The sequence below is a fragment of the Juglans regia genome, chromosome 7, assembly GCF_001411555.2.
Source record: "Juglans regia cultivar Chandler chromosome 7, Walnut 2.0, whole genome shotgun sequence".
NCBI classification, from domain to species: domain Eukaryota; kingdom Viridiplantae; phylum Streptophyta; class Magnoliopsida; order Fagales; family Juglandaceae; genus Juglans; species Juglans regia.
The window spans coordinates 40923881-40948861 of NC_049907.1; the positions used below are offsets into that span (position 1 = coordinate 40923881).

General features: G+C 36.3%; 3 protein-coding genes across 3 annotated transcripts; all 3 read right to left on the reverse strand.

The window, feature by feature from the left end:
* Positions 1-2905: 2905 nt before the first annotated feature.
* On the reverse strand, positions 2906-11562 carry LOC118349007 (dymeclin-like). Its single transcript, XM_035692038.1, has 18 exons — positions 11074-11562; positions 10623-10862; positions 8920-8983; positions 8707-8836; positions 8476-8620; positions 7961-8209; positions 7794-7878; positions 6788-6890; positions 6473-6598; positions 6290-6403; positions 5057-5175; positions 4893-4968; positions 4691-4783; positions 4508-4597; positions 4231-4350; positions 4050-4141; positions 3681-3738; positions 2906-3229 (listed from the first exon to the last, which is right to left on the reverse strand). Exons 1-18 carry the CDS (start codon positions 11264-11266, stop codon positions 3149-3151), a joined length of 2178 nt encoding a protein of 725 aa, XP_035547931.1. The 5' UTR covers positions 11267-11562; the 3' UTR covers positions 2906-3148.
* Positions 11563-17646: 6084 nt separating this feature from the next.
* On the reverse strand, positions 17647-19945 carry LOC108989484 (heat stress transcription factor A-6b-like). Its single transcript, XM_035692039.1, has 2 exons — positions 19204-19945; positions 17647-18672 (listed from the first exon to the last, which is right to left on the reverse strand). Exons 1-2 carry the CDS (start codon positions 19513-19515, stop codon positions 17998-18000), a joined length of 987 nt encoding a protein of 328 aa, XP_035547932.1. The 5' UTR covers positions 19516-19945; the 3' UTR covers positions 17647-17997.
* Positions 19946-21200: 1255 nt separating this feature from the next.
* On the reverse strand, positions 21201-24784 carry LOC108989463 (1,2-dihydroxy-3-keto-5-methylthiopentene dioxygenase 2). The gene is made up of 7 exons (XM_018963070.2): positions 24632-24784; positions 23738-23849; positions 23481-23575; positions 22971-23085; positions 22761-22885; positions 21742-21812; positions 21201-21642 (listed from the first exon to the last, which is right to left on the reverse strand). Exons 1-7 carry the CDS (start codon positions 24647-24649, stop codon positions 21576-21578), a joined length of 603 nt encoding a protein of 200 aa, XP_018818615.1. The 5' UTR covers positions 24650-24784; the 3' UTR covers positions 21201-21575.
* Between the last annotated feature and the right edge of the window lie 197 nt (positions 24785-24981).

Sequence of the window (24981 nt, forward strand, 5' to 3'; positions counted from 1 at the left end):
CATTCTTTAGAGCTTTTAATTTGCCTGCAAGTATATGAGAGGGGGTACCAAAAAATTGATATGAAGACCACCACTGCCTAACCCTTTCCACAAAACCTTCACTATTGAGCCACATGTTTTCAAACTTAAAATATCTACGGCCTCCTTGGATACCACCTCCATCCAATAAAATGGGGAAGTGATCCGAAAATAGTCGCGGTAATCTCTTCTAACATACCTCCGGATAATGAATTTCCCAATCCGACGATAATAAGAATCTATCTAGACGAGACCACGTCTGACTATTCGACCAGGTAAAAGGCCCACCTATCAGTGGGAGATCCACCAGATTCAAATCAAAGATGCACTCTGAAAATTCTGTCATGGCAAGACAAATCCGACTATTACCAGACCTCTCACTAGGAAATCTTACCACATTAAAATCACCACCTATGCACTAGGGGAGGTCCCACCAACTGTACACTCCCTCAAGTTCTTCCCACAAACATTGTCTGATAGTGTCATCATTTGGTCCATATATACCTGCAAACGCCCATAAAAAATTATTCTCCACCATTTTAAAAGAACACGCCACTGTGTATTCCCCAACAAACTCCTCCATTTTTTCCACCACACTTTTATCCCACATCATTAGTATCCCACCCGATGCCCCATTTGAAGCCAAATATACCCAATCCGCATATGGACAGCACCACAAACTTCTCACTATTTTCCTAGACACCAATTTCAGCTTGGTTTCTTGTAAGCACACGATATCCGCTTTCCAATCCCTAAGCAAATTCTTTATAAGATGGCGTTTATTAATCTCGTTCAACCCGCATACATTCCAAGACACAATTTTTGGCTTCATAAGGAAACATGTGTACCCTTCCCTTTACTCCTATCGCGACTTGAGCTCCCCTCATTCAATGACCATTTTAGTCTGTTAAGTTCCCTCTGCTTCTTGGAACCAGATTTCTTGGATTGAGAATGGCCTACCTCAATGGCAGTGAGAAGGGCCATAAACTGTTCTTCATACCCCACGCTCTTCATTCCCACCACATGTTGAATATCCTTGACCATTTTGAATACCCATTCCGAGATTTCAAACTCATTAGAAAACAAGCAAGTTAACGGGAATGGCTCTCTAACCCCTGATTCTCCCTCCCCTCCAAACAGATTCTGTCCTTCCCATTCACCCTCATTAACCAAATTGACCACCTCATTTTCAGTAGGGAAAGAGCTCACCTGAGTTTCAGGAACCATTATTATGTCCACATTAGTCTCCGTGAGTTCTACACTATCATCCCCAAGTTCTACAATCCTCGCAGCCCCTCCTTCCAGAGTCTTCTCGCTGGACTCTGTAGAGCACTGTGAGAATTTCTCGGCACTGTGAAGGTCCTTCCCATTAGCCAAAAAGTCCAAAGTCTCTATCGACAGGTTCTGTGTACCGACAGGTTCATCTGGGAAAAAATTAACTGGTTGAATACATTTTTCCGGTTCACGCAAAGGAAGAATCTGCTCCACCACCATCATCGGTGCTGTCTGAGCCACCGAGGAAAGACCCACCGTGAACCTCGCGTCATCCGATGGTGGTCTCAGCACGCGATTTTCAATACCCATCTTCTGAATTTCTTTTTCCGTTTCGCGCAATGGGGGGAACTGCTCCACCACCCTTGTCGGCGCTCTCTGATCCACCGGCGAAGGTCCCATCGTGGTGGTCTCGGCTTCCGATGGTGGTATCGGCGCGCGAGTTGAGTTTCCGTTGGAAATGGGTCTCGGGTCATTCTCCAAACGGATCCTCCAGCTCGTGTTTGCACCTGAAGCGGGCTTACGAGGCCCCACTTCCACTAGGGCCCATATCTTGCCCGTAGTGCTTAGGAGAACTGGGCTCGTGCCCACTTAGTTGAAGCCCGACCTTTAGACCCATCTCAGCTCCCAAATATAACACCCCACTTAGACCCATATTATTAGTCCACATCTCCTTCCTAATTAACCACTCTATCTTGTTTTGCAGGTCTGCAAGCTGCGACTTGGCTTCCAGTAGGATATTCATGTTCTCTCCCTCTGCTACGCCCCCTCTGCTACCACCACTCTGCCATTGTACTGGACACACCCACCTGTCAGTCTCTTGTCCTGAAAACACGCCACTCTGACCCAGCCTGTCAACACACCCAAACCCGGACCCAAGTGGCTGTTCCACCCTCAACGCCTCCCTGTATGAGTGCTTCAATGGCTGAGCCGTGGCTAATTTCTCTTTCCCATGTCCATCTCTGTGTGTATTTCTATCCAATAAACAGTCCTTCAACGCCTCTCCCATCCTGTTCCAGCCCCTACCCTCTTCTTCAGGAACAAATATGAAGTTCTTCCTCCCTCCACCTCCATATTCTATCACCGCCATATATCTCCCTCTAGCATTCGAACAACGTTGGACTATGAAACTATGGCTGCCTTTCCGGACTGTGGTATAATAATCTCTTTTTTCTTCATTTGTGCACTCCTCCATCACTTTCACCAGCCATTGAACAGCTATTGGTCCCAACACCACCTTAGCCACCACCCTCCATCCTTTCTCTGTAATGGTCAAACTACGCCCCTCTTTCACTAAAGTAAAACGTTTGGAGTCTATGATCAACTCCTTAGTATGGCCCATTGCCATCACCATTCCAGAATGCTAATAAATCAGCACCATAAACGACGAGATCAAAACGAGAAAGTTTTTTCCTACGAGTGTACGGAGAGAGTTTTCCTACGAGTGTACGGAGAGAGTTTTTTAAGTGTAATGGTCAAACTACACCCCTCTTTTTTTTCATGAAATAATTGTTACTGATATATCATATGATCTCGGTAACACTGTTACCATAAAAGCTATAAAATGGAAAACATAATGGCATAACTCCTAAAAATAATGGTGTTAAAAATGGAATTGAGCAACATCTCTTATTTTTTTTACTTTTTTCCCGCCCGCGCGGGGGGTTGGGGGGGAATAAGCATCATCTCTTATTCATTACATTGATTATCTCAAATTTTCTGTGGGAGAAGGGCCTCTACATGGAAGCAAACATATGGACAGAAAGAATGAGCAGAACATAAACACTATTTCATATATTTACATATATGCATCAAGGTGCATGAATCTTTCTGGTGGCGACAATTAACATTGCACCCACTATGGATCGAGAAGAAGTCCGTGCACGCTCAACTCTCCATTTTGGTGCTTACTTGATACCATTCCGTCATTCTCTTGTATCTGCAACCAAGAAAGAATTTGTGTTACCAAAAGTCCGAGAGCTCCTAGCGAAGGAGTGGGTTTTTCCTAGACATCTATGCTTTTTAGTAAACATCAGTAGAAAATTCAAAAGGTTCCTTTGACTTATATGATTTTTTATAAGCTGAACATCTTGAATTTGAGAAGGGTTACAAGCCAAAAAGACAATTATTCTAATATGGGTATTTTAATTTTTCAATGATCTCTAGATGCTGATTAACCCTATATAAGATTCCTTATTTTCAATGACCAAGGGGAGGTGATAGTAAAAGTTGGTGACAACCAGTGTACTTTCATATTGCAAACCAAGCCTCATCCCCAAAGTAAAAGAAAGAAAAAGTTCCCCCCTACATATATACATTTTAAAAGTTTTTTTTTTATAAGTATATATACATTTAAAAGTGAAATTCATAAAATGAATCCAGATACTTACTTCTACAGGTGGATCAACTGGAAACAAGTTAATGGCTCCTGAATTGAAGCTGAATATACTGAAGAAAGGACAGAACAAAGAATCAGTGCTACATACAGGAATAATCACAAATTGAAGGCATATTAAAAAAAAAAAAAACTTTTTGGTGTTAAAATAAATAGAATAAAACTAAAAATCAATGGCAAGATCCATCAAAGTGTGATGTGACTTCCAGTTTATCAGCAATATGAAAGGAATCTCTGATAATTACTCAAGCAAGGTTAAGAAACTCAAAAACCAGCATGATTGCCAGCCAATGCAAACTACTTTGATAATGACCAAGTTGAAAGGAGTTCTATAAAATAATGCTTAGAGAGGCAGGAACAGTACCAACGGGATAAAACTAGCTGCCACACATATGGAATAAAGAACTCTTCGGGATGACTCTCTTGTTCGTATGTGAAGCGTAGTTGTGTAAACATCTGCTAAGACAAAGGCATGTTAGTCCTAAAGATAATGTTCCCATTTTAAACTGCACTCATAATTTTACCATCTTTTTTCCAATTCTTACCTTCATCCCCTCACCCCGCCAAGAGCGGCAGTTAATAACTATGACTTGCTGTACTTTCTCAACTGACCATTCACCATCCATTGATTGTGCATCCATGCGACTATTAAAAAAATCTAAAACCTACGGCGACAGAAGAGACCAAAGAAGTCAGTAACACATAGTATAGAAAACCTTATCGATAATTAACAACAACATAACCTTGCTGTATAAGATATTGCAATATTGCTGAGACAAAGAATTGATGAAACGACTTCTAACAGAATATTCTGGAGCATACAGTATAAATGTTTTCAAGCAGCTCGTTGAAGCGTGGATGATGCTTGAATGGCTGGAAGACCTCCTGTCTGTGCATTATCGCATATACAACCTGCCGATAGATTCAGAAAACCTGAAAGGTGCTAATGTGAAACTACAGAAAAGTTTCTCTCACTTTAATCATTATTACAGTAAAAGATGATACCTCAGGATTCCGTGGCAGGGCATGAGTCAAAATTGCATTTAAAATTTCAAGAACAAGTCTCAGGAAGTCAGTATATATATGCAACTCTGTCGACTGAAACAAGAACAATCTGCTTAGTCAAACAAATATTTAAGTTTTTTGATAGGTATGAAAGGCTCCACATCAAAACAGGCTCAAATTTGAGGTAGATAGTGTTACAGACCATATCTTCTGTAAGACTGTTGCAGCCTTTGGCTAGATGCATCCTATCATCTCTTAGCTCCGCTAATTTGTTATACCTATATCCATTGTTGCATTAACAGGAGCAATCATAAGATCGTCACACACCAAACATGAAGCAGCAAAGTGTGAAGGTAAGTAGCTTACTTGCGTGAGAGCATATAGAAAAGGCTGACCAGCCTCTGTGATGCATATGAACTCAAACGGTGGACATGAGGTGCCATATTAGCCAATGTAGCTAGACAGGTTGTATGAAGATAAACATCCTGTATGATTGAAAATTTTAAAAAGGATTATCGAAAGAAGCGAGCTACAAGTAGATATCCAGCTACATACCAGCAACATTTTTTTATGTAAAATGGATAAAGGAAAACATTAAGTGAAACAAATTTTGAACTAATGTTGTGAGATATTGAGTTTTCAATTAACTTATCTACAAGGTTTCTTTTTCCTTTCTCTTGAACAGGTAAATACAAAACACTCAACCGTGAGACACTGAACCTATGAACCCACCCTCCAAGCAGTTCAGGGTATGATGAGCAGTTGATATTATTGTCTTCCTGTCTTTTATCTATAATGTGTAAGCATAGGTGCATGTATACACTAATTTTTTAATATAACCACCAATAATGCAGTTAATTGGGTAACTCATCTAATCACCAAAAGAAAGGGTAACACATCCTGTCTCAGCCTCTAGGTGCAGGTACTAGATAGAAATAACCAAATTACAGCAAGTTAATGGGTGGATTACAAATATACGACCCAGATTTCAGGCTTTTCATTGGGCCATTTTCAAGGGATCAGGTTCAGGTCAAGCTCCTGCCATCATCCTTAGCAAAAAGCACAAAATTGGTATCGATCAATTTATGTCTATAGCCCTCAGACCAAACGACATCTCTTCCAACCATGAGGGATGGAGGGGAAGCACAAGTTCTATCTCATATGTGTGCTCGAGTCTTTACTTATCAAAAAAATGTGTGCTCGAGTCTTTTGTACCAGTCAAAAAGAATATTTGTACAGGACATTGGCATATGCAGCCTGCTGCAGGACTCATGTCTAGCAATTGCATCAAAGTTATCACAAATATAGAACATAAGCATGGCGAGAAAGTAACGATCGGACATTTGGATAAGGAGCGGACACTTGAGGAGCTTTGACCTTTATTTTTCTCTATTTTATTTCTAAGGGCCATAGCTATAGATTTAATGGCCTTAATTTACATGATTTTCTTGTTTTCACTTTTGCGACCTAGATAGGTCTTGTCTCTTGTATACCATCTTGTGTACTTGGACTTTGTCTATCCTTATCAATAATATTGTTTACTTATAAAAAAAAATATAGAACATAAGCAAATTAGCAATATGGATCAGTGAAGTTTACCCTCAGCTTAGAGAGATTATATTGCACAGTCCTTATGAGAATAATGACCATCAAGGAACCAAGAGATGTCTGATGAAGGAGGCGTTCTTTGTACCATGGAACACCGGGCAATATCTGTCCACATCATCTATGTTAATACAATCCCTTTGTAAAACATAAATGGCAAACAAATATAATCCTTACCAGCTTATGAATGCTTGCGTTAAATGACAAATCCTGGCTGAGTATTAGAAGTATAATGAGTAACATGTAGATTTGATTGGGGGTCTTCCTAGGAGCATCATATAAAGCCTCCAAAATGGGAATCAACTGTTAATTTCATCATGAAAACACAGATCAGAATTAGGGTATGTTGGAGCCATGCCACATCAATAGCAAATACAACACCAGGTTGCTTGATTAGAGACAAATTTAAGAAATTATATACACCATATAAAGGTGATATTATTGTTTGTGTTATTTTGGGTAAAAGTAAAAACTTGAACTGCTGCTTCATACCAATGTATCCAAATCAGTTCGCACCAAAACATACTCCAAAAAGTCAGAGTTCCCTTCCAGCAGTGAATAAAGCAATAAGACAGCAGCCTCATCAGCCAAGCACCTGTAAATGCAGAACCGTTATGGGTTACTCAAATGCGACAGGAATAAGGGTGGAGGGGGAGCTGATGCAGGGTTCTGAGAATGTTGGGATCTTTCTCAGATGGAGAAACAGCATCACAAAGTGAAGAAACCGCACAATATAACTCCTCGAAACAACTAAAATGCAACAAATTTGTGACTAAAACAATATAATAAATTCTTATCCTTACATGTTACAAAACCTTTTCTCTTGCAAAAATACAAGAATGATTACATATAGTTCCAAGCTTCATTGTTATAGCCACAAAAAAAAAAAGGTTCTTGCATAGACCGGGTTCGGATTGCAAAATATTTACATGGAACAAAACTTCCACTTCATTTGTGACAACTATTGATTCCAAAAAAAAGAACCATGGATTTCACACGAAGGGATTTGACACTGGAAAAACGACTCATAAAAGTAGGGTTCCAACCCCTTGAAACCAGGACAAGGAAGAAAAGGGGGTCTCAATACTAATAAATAAAGCACAAATCAGAGAGGAATGGTGAATTAAATTGCTGACCCCTAGGCAGAAATAACAAGCCAAACATACTGGCAGGCCAGCAGCCATATTGCACAGAATATGCTACCATTAGAATTCGTTGTCAAGAAACTGATCTATTTTAATCAGATACATTCAGCTGATAAATGTAGTTGCATTCAGTACAGCACATTCAAATGTGAATGTGATGCAAATCATTCCAACTTCAACACAAAATTGAATTCCAGAAAAGAGAGAATCAGTGTACACTCAAATGATATAAACCAAGCAATAAATCTTTTTTTATCAGTATAAACCAAGGAATAAATCTAAACTTCATATACTGATACAGAAGGAAGACACTCACATGCCAAGATTATCAATAAGGAAGAATAAACACTCACATGCCAAGAGTATCAAATAAAGAAGCAAACGGTAACCTCACAACTGGATCAGTATATGCATTGCCCTCAACATCTATACGGTCAACTGCAAGAAGGGCACTGATTTAGAAAAGCAAACCTTGAAAAAAAAAAGATCACAAAATAAATAATGAAATTTACCGTCTTACATTCAAAATCTGTCGCATTCTCCAAGGCCTTGCAGTAAGGGTTGTCAGAAAAATATGTATTTTCTTTCAGAAGAGAATCTGAAGTATGACCATCAACACTCAAATCTGTTATGGACTCGTTGCTCACAACACATTTATGATAATGAATGAGCACAAGAAGCACAAGTAGACTACAGTCTACCAATGGACTTCTTGAGCCTTCACCTCTTGAACTGCCCAAATAACTCAATGGTAACAAGACAAAATTTGCTGCAAGGAAGAAGAATATAATAACAGGAGAAGCTTCTGTCAATGATGTAACCCTTGAACATTCCCCAAAAACTAATTTTGCATTGACAAAAAGGGTGTGATAATGTTCTAATGAAGCATAAGATTTGAAATCTTAGGAGAATGTATGGACAACAAAGCATAAGATATGCTATTTGGTCCATTACCAGTAACATTCACAGTGGAAGCACTTGCAAACAAACTAGAAAGAATATGAGCATCAAGGGAAAGGAGTCAAAGGACCATACCAGCTGCAGAGCCAACTCTTTGTAAAACACTAGGCTGACTTCCTTCATAAAATATGGAATATGATGAACTTTTGAAGGGCATGCCAGGTTGTGAGATGTAATTCAGCAGTAGTTTGTGCACAACCAAACTAACCAAAGAGTTATCCTGAAAAAAGCAGTAGCAATCTAAGATGCTAACAATATATTGGAACGATTTGGAAATTGGAAGCGGCCAAAGTTTAATCATGTAACCTGAACAATTGCTGCATCAATAAACGGGTTAACGTCTTTTGGTCCCGGAGATGGTCCACAAAGAAGCTGAGTAGACATTGCAATCAGCATGAAATTAAGCAGCTCCAAATGTAGGAGGTATGTGTTGGGACTTGTGAAAAGATAAACAATAATCAGGGAAGATAATATATGATTCTCAACAATCAAAAACCCATAGGCTAGACTAGCATGTACCTCACATCTACTGAGCTGATAAAGCTAAGCACTGTATGCATAACCAAATTCTCGATGCTTTCATCTGCATATAAAAACAATAATTTGAGGCCTATAATGATTTTTCTACTATGAGGTAGAGAACATAGACATTGAACAAGCAGGTAAGTATACAGGATAAGGCTCAAAACAAAACACTGGAGAACCTATAGCAGTTCCTGTTTAAAAGACAAGTTCCAGTTGTTTCGATGACAGAAGATATGATCAACTAAACCAAGATTCATCACGTGGTAAAGTCTTCACAGATCAAACATTTCCTTCAAACATTCTTTAATCTTGAGCTCCATTTCTGTTTTTAGCGAGAGGAGGAAAATATAGTCATCACACCCAGCAAAAAGAAATTAAAAAAGAAAAACCAGTTTTTCACAATTCTTGGACCCACCTTCTTTACATTCCAACCTCCCCACCCTTCAAAGAGAGAGAAAATACTAAGAAGTAACAGCAATAAGCTTAAAAACCATTCAACTGAGGCCAAAAGAGTGCCAATCGTTCTCCCTCAGTACATTCTCACAAAGAAAGAAAAGTGTTAATTTTTTATGATAATTATGAACTTTGTTGATAATAACAATAGGCAAAGCTTAACACTGGCTGTATACAAGAGAAACACCTAGTTGGAACAAAGAAAGGAAAATATGATTTGGTTCGAGGGAGATTTCAAGGAAATAGTTGGCTTAAAGTACACGTAGAAGGGGTAAGGATCAGAAAGGTGGTCACAACCACCAATCCCCACATACATCACTTGTGTAACAAATATAAATTGAGGTTACTGATAGGCACAAGTATCCTACACAGAAATGCCAGGGCAACTGGCTACACCCTAGCGATTAATGCAATTGTAGAGTAACAACTATGCTACTATCACCATCTTCACCCTAACGCAAGCAGGCGACAAAGAAACACCTGTACATCACAAATAGAATACTTTGGGAAATTCTTCCATCCAGACGAAAATTTTCGACCACTAATCCCCACATACTTTTTTTTAATATAGGTAATCAATAAAATCCCCACATACATCACTTGTGTAACAAATAGAAATAGAGGTTACTGATAGATGCGAGGATCCTACACAGAAATGCCAGGGTAACTAGCTACACCCTAGCGATTACCAATGCACTTGTAGAGTAACAACTATGCTACTTATCAAAAAAAGAGTAACAACTATGCTGCTATCACTATATTTGCCCTAACTCAAGAAGGTGACAATGAAACACCTGCAAATCACTAATACAATACTTTGACAAATTCTTATATCCAGACAGGAAAATTTTAGACCAAACACCCCACAACACACAAAAAGAGTGAATATTCAATCTCTGGAAATTATATAATACCTGTTAGCTTTCTTTCCTAAGCTCTCTTGAAATATATCAAACTCTCCCAAAGTAAATTTCATGATCCTTCATTTCTTGAATTACCCTCACTTTGTTTTTTTTTTTTTTTTTCAAGAAACAAGCAAGATTCTTCTCAAAGCCATGGTACACTTTAATAAAATTATCTTGCTCATAAAAAGATCCATGCTAGGCCTAAATATAAAATAAAAGACAGTTAAGGAAAATCACCATGTTTTTATCAATCATTTCAAATCACATCCTCTATTTACAGATGATAAGGAAAGAGTAACAAATAAAATAAAAAATTTCAAAGAATTACAAACCAAGTACCTTGGATAAAATCCTTTGGTATGGGTTCCTTTACATCTAGGAAGAGATACAACTCCTCAATGTCATCGCTTTTGGCACTTTCAATCAAGTGCTTTAAGAAAACAGATGAGATGTAGACAGCATTAACAGCCTTATCGTATGCACCGGACGGAGCACCGGAAGCTGAAATACACTCTTGCAAGCACCATGAAAGATGGATTAAAATCTTTGCCAGATGCCTCGTGTATTGGTTATTTTGCTCTGCACAGGGGGAGAAAACAAGAAAACAGAATCAAAACAACACGCACAATTATGGATGTAATGAAGTTTGAAAGGCATAAAATCAGTCCATTACAGCTTCAAATTATAAACACCAAGACTAGAATCTAATTCAAGCATATTCATACACTGTAAACGCCACGAGAGGAAATTGGTTCTGATAATAACAATGACTACGAGAGCATTTGCTCACCGAGAAGCTCGCAGGCCTGGAGAACACGGTGGGCGGGCCAGCGAAAGTTGAGAGGGAGCTCGAGGAGTTTCTGCCAGAAATCAGAGGAGATAGGGAACGATTTCTCGCCGACGAAGGTTCCGATCAGATACTCAGCGGTGTCCTGTGGCCGGGCGTTGTCGCTCTTGAGCGGAATTGAAGGCACCGACCCCATTCAAAAGATATAAAAGTTGATTCTCACCGAGTCAACTCTGATAAGAAGAGGACGAGCCGGCTGATCTCCGATACGTGATTGATTATCGGAAGCCGCATTACAGAGGGAGATGAGGTTCAGAGAGTCGGATCGGTTGAGTTTAACAGAGATTCAAAATGAAGTTCTCTATGTAACGGGGAGAGAGAGAGAGAGAGGGAGCTTTTTTCGAAACGGAGGTTTTGGGGAGTTTAGAGAGAGAGAGTAGAGAATGGGGGAAGGAGTGACTAGTGAGGGAGGGAGATTGAGGACTTTGGAGCGTTTTTGGGCCGGGACGATGACCCATCGGTATTAGTCGTCTGTTTGTGCTATTTTAGTTGACCAGATTGTCCTTCAACTTTTACGCATAGTTGATGAATTAAAATAAAAATTAAAAATTAAATAAAATATTATTTTTTAATATTATTATTATTTTAAATTTTTAAAAATTATATTATTTATTATATTTTATATAAAAATTTAAAAAATTTCTAATAATAAAATAAATTAAGATCACTTCTCAATTTAAACGAAATTATATATATTGTATTCGCATCACCCTCCTCCCCTAAAATCTTTTAATTTTAACTTCTTTTCCTTAAAATTTTAAATGGTACAATAACTCATTATAATTATTATTAAGTCAAATACTACCATCAAGTTTAAAGTGGATCTGAATAGTCATAAAAGACTTTACAAATATAAAATCAATAATCTACTGGCGAAATTTAAAAAATAAATAAATCTTATTAAAAAATACGGGTAAAACATAGACAAGCTTTTATTATTATTATTATTATTCTAAGCAAGCATAGAGAGAAACCTTTGTGAGTCTTTGACAAATAGTATCGATTTATTTTACTATTTTGTATTCAAAAAATAATAATTTTATAATTAATCTACAACTATTTACAATTCTGTTTAAAATGAAAGATAGTTTGATAAAGTGTCATTGATTAAAAATAAATTATAAAAATTTTATAAATATATAAAAAAAAAATATTATAGATATATGATTACCCTTTGCTCATCCGGTTTGGTGGATATATGAAATTGGGTTTGGTATATGCATGTACTATTAAAAGAAATAAGAGTCTTATGTGATTGCTACCAAATTGGGTTTCACCACCTTTGCCTAGGAATATTATTACATGCATTGAAAGCACAAAATGGCACTTGCCCAACCCCACCACCCGACCCAATAAATGAATGATATTTATTATTTTAATTTTTATCATATTCTCATCATTCCACGATATAAATATTAGATAATTAAAAATTAATTATTATATTTTATTCATAAATTTATCATTTAATATCACTTTATAAAATAATAAAAAAATAATACATAAATATTTTTTCAATAAATACATACAAGAGAGCGATGAAGAGAAGAGACGAGATTGAAATTGAGATGGGAGTTCGGCTGTCGGTGGCTAAAAGATAAGACTTTGAGGCTGAGAATGCTATTAGACCCAATTTGGCACTTTATGGGCTGCCTGCCGTTTGGGAAAGTTTACCATCAAACCCTACCTTTGTTTTTTTCAATCTGGATAATGCTAATGTAACGGACTCCTTATATATAAATTTGCGTAATACATATAAGACAAATTTAAGCATAACGGATAAGTTTGTCTAATATATAAATGTACATAACCTTAGTGAAAACGATAGAAGAACATGCTTCTATTGGCGACATTTTTTTCTTTTTTATTGAGCTCCAAGGAAATTACCCTAGATTTGTTTTTTTAATTTTGATCTAAATTTAAAAATTCAAATAGAAACAAATTAAGTAAAATAAAGGGACCTTATAATATTTATTATTATCTATATGAATTCTTTAAACATTATTAAATCTTATATTATTTACGAGTAATGTTAAATATCATCTTAGAGTGGCAAACCCGTGCACGAGACTTAAAAAATGAGATCAATTATTAAAAAAATTATTTTTTCTCAAAATAATGCTAGATAAAAAGTCATAGTCAAACGATATGCAATCTTAAATACTCATTTTAAAAAAAAACGGAATTTACTATTAAAAAAATAATTTTTTATATGGATTCCAAATTTACATTTTTTTTAAAGTAAGTGTACGAGATTTGTATACCTTAAGACTGTAAATATTATTTCTCTTTTTTCATATGGATTCCATATTTACTCATTTTTTTTATAAAGAGTGCATGAACTTACGCACCATAAAATTGTAAATATTATTTCTCAATTTTCATTATTTATTTTAGGAAAATCTAGTTGTAAGCGGATTTACGCATCAATACGTGCACCAATACTAAGGTGGAAATGTAGACTTTAATAAAACGGTGCGGATTTGAAAATAAACATTTCACAAAATAGTTCACGTCAACATTGGTACACATATTAGTTCGCAAATCCGATTGTACATAGAATAGCTTTTTATTTTATCTTTATCATACGAAACATTAAAATTAAAGTAAAATCTTGAGGTACCTTGTTAATTTTCCATTGTGAGAGAGAGAGAGAGAGAGAGAGAGAGAGAGAGAGAGAGAGAGAGAGAGAGAGAGAGAGAGAGCTCATTGAGCAATCACCGAAAGCCATTATTATTTTGGTATAGTTGGGTCATTTTGGGCTTGGAATGTCGTGGCTGGGATATTAGAGCATTGGTATTGGATTAGTCAAATATATTTTTATCTTTAAATTTAATAAACATCATCCATATTTACTCCACATTGAATTAACTAAATTGTTTTCATCCAAACTATAAGTTACAGTAAATCTATTCTTCTTTTCAAATATAAAAAGAACTATAACAAGTCTAAAAGTATTTTTTAAGATTATTATATTATAGATATGATATTTTTATTCATATGAGATTTTACTATCTATATATATGAGATTATTATATTAGAGATTGTTTGAATGTGAAAATAAAAATGAATATAATTTGTTAGAGGTTATTAAAGATTACGAAAATAAAATAAAAATTAATAAAAAAATATAAATAATAAAAAATAATAATATTTTATTATTATAGAGAGTGTGATGACTAATCTAATGTAGACTTTAAGTTTTGAATGATTAGCTAAAGGTGAAAAAGTTACATATTAATCAAAATTTAAAAAATAAGATAGCCAATTCAATTCTAATGCTCTTGGGAGATCAGAAGAAGGATTCAGATTTTCAGATAGCGATGCCTCAACTAGAGGTTCGAAATGAATAGTATAGAAACTTGTGGAAGAAAGAGTAATTGGTGCATGCAGTTGTGGTTACTGTAGAAATGATTTGACCTACTCTTGATGGATGGAGATGGCTATTTTATTTTATTTTAAATTTGTAGAAGCAGCAATTATAAGAGCCAAAAATATCTTCTTCTTTTTGTTATGTTTATTAGAGCTATTAGTCAATGTAGTTATTCCAATTACATTGATTATCATCGTTGAGCTGGAATACTTTGCCAATATGGTTTGGGACTGCCTGGAGTTTGGTCAGAGAGGTTTGAACTCCGTTCATCATCTTTATTAATTTTTCTTATTCATTCCTAGCTAGCCCAGCTTCTAGCTTATATGTGGCCCGTTTCTGATCATGTAAGCACAGCCCATTTGTTGCATTGAATGGTTTTTAAGTCATTTCTGCCGCGACAAATTTAGGGATGTTTGATAATATTTTTTTGTCTCATTTTTTCTTATTCACTTCTTAAACATCACTCAAATATAAATATTTTTAAATTAATCATTACAATTTTTTCAAACTAATCATTATAATTTTTCTAAATTTTTAAACAAAATATAAAAAACAATTCAACTTTTTCAAACTTTAAATCAAATATAATATTAAAAAGAGAATACCTTATAACATGTTGGGCTAATAACTCACAAACAACAGCATCCTAATAGTTTATTGCCACGTAAGTTTCACATCTTAGTTTTTGTGTGAACGCACATCAGCCGATTATTCATCACTTCACAATCAACCACACCAAATCCTCCCCCCTGGCAACCAATGCACCTCTCGCAATCGACGCAGACCCTTTAGCCCCCTCTTGCAATCAACGACAAACCCTTGCACCAGTGTTGTCTAGCCCTCGCGTAACTTGGTCCAGCCACCCAAAGAGAGGAAGTGACAAGTTCTTTATGAGTTTTGAGTTGGGAATAGGCGGAGATCGACGGAGGCGCAACTGGGTTCGACAACAACTGATCCCGAGAGAGCAACCTGCGCTGGAGTCAACGACGGCTAGAAAATGGAGGTGAGCTGAGCATTGCATATTTGAGAAAATCACGCACGATGAGGCTTTGGGGGTGGACAGAGGTTCTCTCTATGTATGTGTGTGTTTGCAGTGGCTTCCAAATTTGCATTTTCCTTTTGCTTAATTCTTTTATGTTGCATTCGATCTGTCTTCAAACCAATTCACAAGCCTTCCGATTATGCATTTTTTTTTTCTTGTTTCTAAAGTTCAGTTTTTGGGACATTTTGTTTAGTAATTTTTTTCAGGGTGTTGTGGGTTCTCGAAATTCTAGTTGTAGGAAAAATAATTTCTGATTGTAGTTAAGCAAAATATATGAGCCACAAATGTTTGTTGTGTTTCGGAAAAATTGGTGCACAAAAGAATTTGGAACTTACCTGTGGGTTCCTGGAAAAATGATTTCTGGTTGTAGTGAGCAGATAATTTCCAACGGAAGAGATGAAAGGGAGGGGCTCGTAGTTACCTAGCTCTTTTCTATTGTTATAGTTGCATCTATTCTTACTTTTATGTAATTTTTAACATGACAGCTCATCGATGGCTGATGTTCTTCAAAAAACAGTGATCGTTTAGCGGCGGGATTGTATTAAAAAATTATATTATAATAATATTATAATTTAATTTTTTTTCTTTTGTTTCAAAACTCTATAAAATATTATAATTATAATTATTTTATTATTATTTTATTACTATTAATAAATTTATCATCTTACCTTATTCCTTATTCTAGAAGGAAAATGTATTTGATCGGAGAGAGCGCACGGCCTGACAGAATAGCAGTGTATTATTCCTGCCAAAAGGTGTGCGGTACACAAAATGAGTGACTGCATGTATATTTCCTATTCTAGGAAAATATTACTTTGTCCATCTTGTTTTGATCGCACTATATAATTACTGGTTAAATTTTATTTTTTAATGGTTAAGAAAGTGATTTTAAATACATTAATATATTTTTTTATTTTTTAAAAATATTTAAATATATAAAAAATATATATAAAAAAAAAGACCTGGACAATACACCCAACGGTAAAGGTGGGACGGCATAGTAGCCCCACCCATATTTCTAGTTCAGAAAAAGCACACATAATTTTGTTATAATCTTTTATAAAACTAAAATATATTGATGATATTTTTATAAAATGATAATATTTTTAATAATGATATTATAAAAATATCCATAATTTAAAATAGAATTGTGAAAATAATTATATATGCGTTATTTTCCTTTAAAGTTAACACTATTTAAATATTTTTACACCTCATATGTGGTTTAGAACTAACTCGATCCCTTCTCAAAACTTAAGCCACATCTAAAATGTATGCTTAAAGAGGATGGAAGATGTTTCAATTGGAACCAATTTAGAATTATTGTGCACTAACTTATCTCTTGTAAAGACCGTTTAACCAATGAAAAATTTCAAAATAATTAATGTTGAGTTTCATAAGATTGGAATTTATTTTTTCCCCCTGATCTAGAGACAGGGTAGATCGATATAATCTGCTATAATTCTTTACACAATGCCACACTGCATGCTCTTTAAGAGCTTGCACATGATATGATCCGTCATTGTTGGGATGCTTGCATTAAAATGCTTGCCAATGAGCTCAATGTCTTCTTCAATGTGTTTTGGAATGGCAATGAGCTCCTTTATCATTTCAATTGCTGATGCGACAACCATAATCCATAACCTCTAGGTAATTGATAATTAAATGCCAAATTATGTCGCTGAAGAAATGCAAAAGTATCAATGTAACGTACCATGTACTTGTTTTAAAAAGTTTAAGCTCATGAAAAATAGAATATCTAATTAAATGAGATAGATTATAGAGTCATGATTCAAACTAATACCTATGGTATGATATCATGTGAAATTAGTAAATTTCTAAAATAAGTAATTAAGCTTATAAGATAAGTGATGATGTCATAAGTATAAATTATATAATTACCGGCAGCAACGCCAGACAGAGAGTGCATCCTGCAACATGATCTGAAATGCGTTGTCCGCGCGCCTATTGTCATTTGGAGCTAAATGAATCGACCATACATCCTCAAGCTAGTCATGCTGCACATGAATAGACTTACTCCCTGCTGCATCCCTTGCTCACATGAGAAGTAATTACTGATACTGTTGTATTTTGAGAACAAGAATGCCAAATCCAGACGGCAATTCAAAATTGCCAAGTTGCTATGGTATTATTAATTAATGTGTCTGCCCATTCGCTTGAAGTACATTCTTCTAGTTCATGGATTGTTCCCCTTGTCGATAAGAAGAAACCCATATGCCATTTCAAAAGTTGCATGGATTTTCTCATCAAGGAGACCTAGACACACACAAAAGATGCATTATTTAGGACATAGAAGCAATACAAGTAGAAAGCCAGAACAAGGATGTTTCTCTAAATAGGACTAGAGGCCTGGTAGCTAGCCCAGCTGCTCAGCCAACATATCCAAATCTCCTTCATCTTGCTGTTCAACACCCAGGATACCAATTATTTCTTCTTAGATATTAGCCTCATTTAACAGATTTTCCCAGAACCCCTCCTCAAAGTCCTTATGATCTCCACTTTCGTGTTCCTCTTCTTTCTCTATATGTTCTTCCTCAGGGTTATTTTGGCTTCCACCTAGTCCCTGCATGCTCATAGCAAGTTCTTCCAGCTCTGAAGCTTCAAACTCGGACATGTCGCCGTGATCCTGAAGCTGATCAAACTCTGACAGTTCTCCAACTTCAAGGTTACTAGTAGGCCCTTGATCAATAGCTCGCCTTCTCTTCTTATTCACCTCTTCCTCGAGCTCTTTTCGTCTGTGCTGCTGAACTAGTTGTTGTAAAAAGTTGGGATTCTGCATTGCTCTTGTCAAGAAACTCATCATCTGTTGCTGCTTGAGCTCTGTCTTTCTAAGTCTATCCTCCATTGCTTGGAGGTAAGTTCTTGTCTTCTGTTGTTGCTGTCGAAGCTTCACCAGTTCCACCATTAAAACCTGCTTGTCACGCCTCAACCAATCAAATTCTCCGTCTAATCCAAACCGTCCAACTTCAACACAAGTGTCCAGAGCCTGCTGTGAAGCATGGGGTTGAGGTGTCTTCCTCCTTCTAATAGTCTTTAGAAGATGCTTGCGTCCTCTAAGAAACCCTTCATTGGCAAACTCCCACCTATCAGGATCAACCTTCCTAAAGCCCTAACATTAATCAAATTCTTTATTCACGACCACATTCATTAGAAAGCTCAGTTTCACTTGTGACATTAATTATACATATGGCAACACAAAATAAGATCTACCAGAACATCCTATGATGGTGTCTTTTAAATTTTATGTTGTAATATTCTTTGCACGTTCTTTTTCAAGACAGCAAATAAACAAAATATTCAAATAAATTTAACCATAAAAAGAGAGAGAGAGAGAGAGAGGTAAATCAAATCTATAATAATAAAATAAAATAAAAAAGAAGAAGAAGGAACCAAAGAGGCGAGCGAAGGTACATATTATCCAATCTAGGTGTTCCATGAGGAACTTGAACCACAGATGTTTGTGTTGTGAAATACACAATAATATAATAAAAATTACAATTAAATTAAACTAAAACGAAGCTGAGGCACAGAAATCTAGCTTGTTTAAGGAGATTGAAAAGAAACGTTATTGATAAATACTATTTATTAAAAAAAAATACAAACAATTTGCCGAAAGAAACAAGGAACAAGAACAACTTACATAAGTATTGAGCTGCCTGACAAAGCTTGAGAAATTGTTGTGCTTGAAGTATCTGGGGAGAAGACTCATGGCAAAGGTCTGGGAATCCCAAACAACAAAGCTGTTGTTCCCTCTACTCCAAGAAACGATATGGTTTGTGGAGGGATCGTCAACGATGTCATACGTTTTGGTAAGGAAAGGTGGAGGACCTGTGCCATGGAGCCCCTCCCTTGGTAGAGGAGGAGGAATTTTCATAGATGGCGCCGTGTCCGAAAAGAACGAGCTGCTTGCTCCTGCAGGGAATTCCTCCTTCACTCGACCTTGAGGATACATATTTGCGAAAAAAGGAAACAACTAAGAAGATTAACTGTGATCTGGGTTGCTCACAAGAATATGGATTTGATTTGGGTTATGAGCATACGAAGCGTCTAATGGCTATGCAGGCCTAACAGCTCAGAACAATGCAGCTGAGATCTCAGCTAATTTCCATGATGATAAGCTATACTGAATATAATATTTCTCAAAATGGGTCCCGGGAATTGAAGTATAAAACAAGAAAAAAGCCAAGAGCATACGCAAGTATTGGCCACCGAATAATAATCAAACATGAACACAGATAATGAACAGAAATAATCTGATAAACCAACCTTAGACTGGAAGGAGAAGAGTCATAGGTAACTGGAGCTTAGGCTGCTATGGGGGTCAAAAAAGGGTGAGGAGCTTGGAATTAAGAACTGAGAACTAGGAGCTAAGAATGTGAATGTTCACTTTTATTAAGAGCTGGTGGTGTTTTTTATTATTTTTATTTTTTGGTGGGTTCACTTTTCACTTTTCCCCTTTTGGGAAAATATCAGCAGTTGAAAAGGTGACCATACATAAGAAAATGTCATTGAGATATTTGTCTCTCTCCTCAATCCCGTGATTCCTTTCTCATTTGGGAAAGCCATTTGGCACGTTAATAGTTTATTTCATAGTCCACCTAAGGGACAAAGAAGGTTGTAGAGTGTGTGATGGTGGTATAACAATAATAATAATAATAATAAAAAGATAAGAAAGAGAGGAAGAAAACAAAATAATTCGACAAAATGTATGTGGGTCTCATGAAGTTTGTATGGCAAAAGGTTTAATAGCGTTTCTGCAATTGGCAAGATAGGTTTGTGTCCCTTTCTTCCCATAACGGCACCATTCAAACTTATTTAGGAGTTAATTGGTTTACTTTTCAGAGGGTTCTCCGGAATTTCCATGGTTGGTTTCAGGCACCAGTCGTAGCGCTATTGGTGGTTCTTGACCTCTTTTCCTGAGTTTGATTTGGGATTTGCTTCTGGTTCTTTGGAGTCCCCACTTGATGGAGAGTGACATCATAGAAATCTGCTACATGTTAGAGCCCGGATTGTGGATGAAATTACTTATATCTGGTTGGTACAAAAGGATTGTCGACATAAATATCTCAGCAAGAAAGTATTATTATATGCACACATCATACAAAATGTATTGGGGGTATCGTGGCATTAAGTTATGGAGTTTGGGCAATTAAAAAGGGACCCCAGTGGGACAAATCAACGAACAAGATGTGGGCGAGTGGTTGATTCTAAGCTTTTTCACACGGAGATTAAACGTGGTTAATTGGAAGGCCATAGAATAGTTAAATCGAATGTCATTGATCTTGTCGAGGTTGATGACGAGCACTCCTCGACTTTCACTCTTGTTTGTTGCGTACTTGTTTCGGATTCCTTGTGTCGGATTTTGAACTATGGATGAATTCTTTTTTTTTTTTTTTTTTTAATGGGATATCGCAATCAAGAAGTGGACAAATTAAACCTTACATGTATGTGAAATTGAATGGCACTGCAATCTATTTTCCGGTTGGATGTCAAATTTGAAGTTTCAGTTGGATTTTTTTAATGTTAGTTAATACTATTATATAAACAATTTAATATGTAGAAGACTATCACTTTTCCGACTACACAAAATATCACCCGGTCTAATCAAATTTACAGCAGGCATTCACCAACAGGATTAAACCCGTTAGCTAAACGAGCCAACAAAACATAGGGATCTTTATATAAAGCAAGAGAGTACATGCCACAGTACGAGGGCACGTGGCAGTCAGACCCGAAGGCAGAACTTGACCGATGGTTCACCCAAGAAGAACATGCAATATAACACAACCACGAACGTATACAAGCTTTTATACCATATCTAAAAGCGTCTATATTTCCATATACAGCACAGAGGTAAAAGATACTGAGTTTGAGCACTCTACACGAGTATAGTATAGAACACAGACAAGCCAAGGGAAACCACGCATGCATTCCAGACCATATAAGCATGGGAGTCTTTATTTAAGTCCAGATGTTTTTGTTGAAGTCCAAGTTTAGAGGTAAATGAAGATTTCAGGCTGCAGCATCAACAGCATGATCACCAACTTCCTTCTCCACGAAAGCTTTAATGTACTCCTTCCTGCAAGAAGAAATAACACTCAAGGAAGCCTGTTAAATGCTCTTTAGGCCACAATATAGCGGTAGGATGTCGCAATAGAGAGGATAGGCAAAAATATACCTTGCAGGCAAATGATCATGAGGACGATTAAATGGAGTCCAGATTGGATCACCAACAAATAGCCGCAGTGCCTGAATAAATAAATTTTGAGAAACATTTTTCAGAAGATAAGAGTGAGATGGAAAAACTATATTTTACACTTGAAACTACCACTCCTTTTGCAATATGACCACCAAACTCTCAATGTTGCCAGAGAAATCACATGAAAAAGAACGAGAATACGCATGTGTACATGAAAACAGTAATCACATTTAAAAGCCATTAATACTGATATACTGGTCGGAGGGGGGAAAAACACAAGAGTAGTACTACATATTCTTGCTTGATTGGTCAACACAATTTGTAGCACAAGTACAATTTACCTCTTCATTTAGCCTGACCATTGAGATAGATAAAAAATAAGTAAAGGGACACGATCTTTAACGGTTAGATCTTAAAGTAGGGGATGAATTAAAAACAAAGTGGTACTTTTGGGGGATAAAGAGAACTCTGGGAGCTTAATAATAATATTGATCAAAAGGATTGGTAGTTGGAGACACTATTTCCAGTTTTCCCTAATAAAATACCAAGAGAAACGGAGGTGGGCTTTTACAGACAAAAATTCGCAGTCAATGACATCTCCAAGAAAGTGAGAACGTCTCATAGGTTCCAATGTACAAATAATCTAACTTAGGTGTAAGACAAGAAAAATATGTACTTCCAAAGTTTAATAATCTATTTTTTCAACCTACTGCACAGTGATAAGAAATGGAAGCATAATAAGCGATGATGAAAAGTCCCCTCCACAGAAGTCCATGTCATGTAAGACAATGTTTAATAATCTATGGGCAACTATTATGCATAGCCCCAAGTCTTAAATTAATGTAGAATTGAAAGAGTTAATAATTGTAATGGCAGTAAGATAGTAATAATCAGGAATAAGGGTGCTTGACGGTTGTGGAATGGAGATGTTTCAAACTGATATTTAGTCAGAATGAAGGCAAGCTGCTTTTATGATTACATATGTACCACATCAATACCTTGATGTAGTTCTCAGTATCCAGAGTAAAGCGGTGATAAATTCCAGCAGGCAAAACAATCATTCCCCCCTTCTTCACCCAAACACGAATCCACTTGTCATTACGATCCCTGACATCAAAATATCCTTCACCAAAAAGCAAGCAGTCAACAACCATATTTTTTGGGTGAAGCAGTGACTATAAACGAAAATAAAGCATATCTACTCTTACCACTTCCTGCCACACAATAGCGGATCTCCTCGTCGGTGTGAAGATGTTCCTCAAAAAAGTTTTTGATCTTCTCTTCATAATTAGGCAGCTTTTCTGGACAAACTTCACAGAAGTCCTGAAGAAGGATCTCTCTGATTAAAAGTATGGTACAAGTATGGAGAGAGAGAGTATTTTCAGTTTGCAACCTTTAGTAAGCAAGACCTGATTATGAGCTTTTTAATGGAAAAATGAGCAAGACACATTTTAAAGCTCTTCCTATACCCTCCAATAAATTCTTCTTGATAGCTAAGTTACATGTATACTCGTAAAAAAAATGTGAGCTTCAAACTATTATTCTCTGCAGTGATGTTTTACATCATTCTCCACAAGTTAGGGTGATGTTTGTAACACTTAGAAGTCAAGCACAACCTCATCTTACAAGACCAGTTAGCACAAGAAATATAAAACTGTATGTCAGTGTGAAAAACTAAAACAAATACAAAAAAAAAAAAAAAAGTTTTGCCAACCAACCATGTAGGAATAACCACGGTCTTCACGAATCTTCTTTAACTCCTCATCGGTTTCATAGTTATCAGCATCCAATCGCCAACTAAGTACTCCAAGTTCTACAAGTGAGCATAAAGGCTCATGTAAAGTCAGAGACCCAAACATTCTGGATCTAATAAAAATTAACAAGTTCTACAAGTGAGCATAATGGCCCATGTAAAGTCAGAGACCCAAACATCCTGGATCTAATAAAAATTAACAAGTTATTTAAAGATGCTCACCAGTAAGTTGATCTAGGGATACAAACTCCTTTGGCTCCCTGTGATGGGGGAGTCTCTGGTCATCGTCACTATCATCCATGTACCATGCTTGAACTACTTCCTCTCTCGGATCCTGTAGATATCTGAAGCATGTGAAGATAAACCATGACAAAAAATGCATTTTTAATGTGATGCTTGTAAATGAATCCAACCCATGTGGTTTTACATGAATGGGAAGAGTGAAGTTCAAAGATCCATGCAATGCAAGAAAATCTGATGCAGGACAGATTGCTGTGTTACGAATCAGATGCATGATCTTTGAATTTGGGTAATGTAGATAGCTGTTAATAAAACGTTCTGAGTCTAGTACAATAATAACTTTTAAAACAAATGTTAGGTGGGTTTAATTCAAACGTTTAAGGCCTGGTTTACTTCAAAGAGCAAAAAAGGTTTAGTCTCAAATGCTTAAAGACAAAAGAAAGCAGAAGAAAGGGAAAAAAGAAGAGCCCATACAATATACCAACGTTTTCTACGGAATCCCACCTAGGATTTCCGGATAGGAATAGTTCATAAGGGTTAAATACAAAATTAGTGCCCACGGTTTCAAATTCAAATTAAGGGGAAAGAAATTGTTGAAAACCAGTCTAGAACACAGTACGCTTACCTCTGAACGCAACAAGGTTTTTCTAGTTCAATATTTCAATACATCATCCGTTAAAACTTATATTGAGGAACTTATCACGCATGTTCCATCAAATTTAATCCAATTCTAACCTAAGATCTTCAATTGAAAAAATTAAGGTTTACTTGAACGAAATCAGAGCATACAACCAACAAAAAGAATGCAGGGAAAATTTACAAGGATAAATACTTTACCGAGAAACAAACAGAAAGAGATAACTATTACCCCCATACCTTTTCCGGGACACCCATCGTTGGAATCCTTAGGCTATGGATACTCTGAGAGAGAAAAGCTTTGAGGGAACGCGAGGTTGAGAACGAGAGAACAGAGAGAGCCCTCTTATAATTATATTTTTGAAAGACGAAATCAACCTTCTTGTATCTACAGAAGGCGTTGAAAACTTGTCTGTGCTGTCCAGGTTAATTGAACCGTGCATCAGTAGGAGGGTAACACGGTCATTTTGCGTAAAGATAATTTTTTTGTAAATTTTATTTTTTTTATCAAAACAAAGTGTACAGATCAGTATTCCTTTTTAAGTATTTGTGTGTTTTTTTATATATTTAAAATACACACATATACTTTT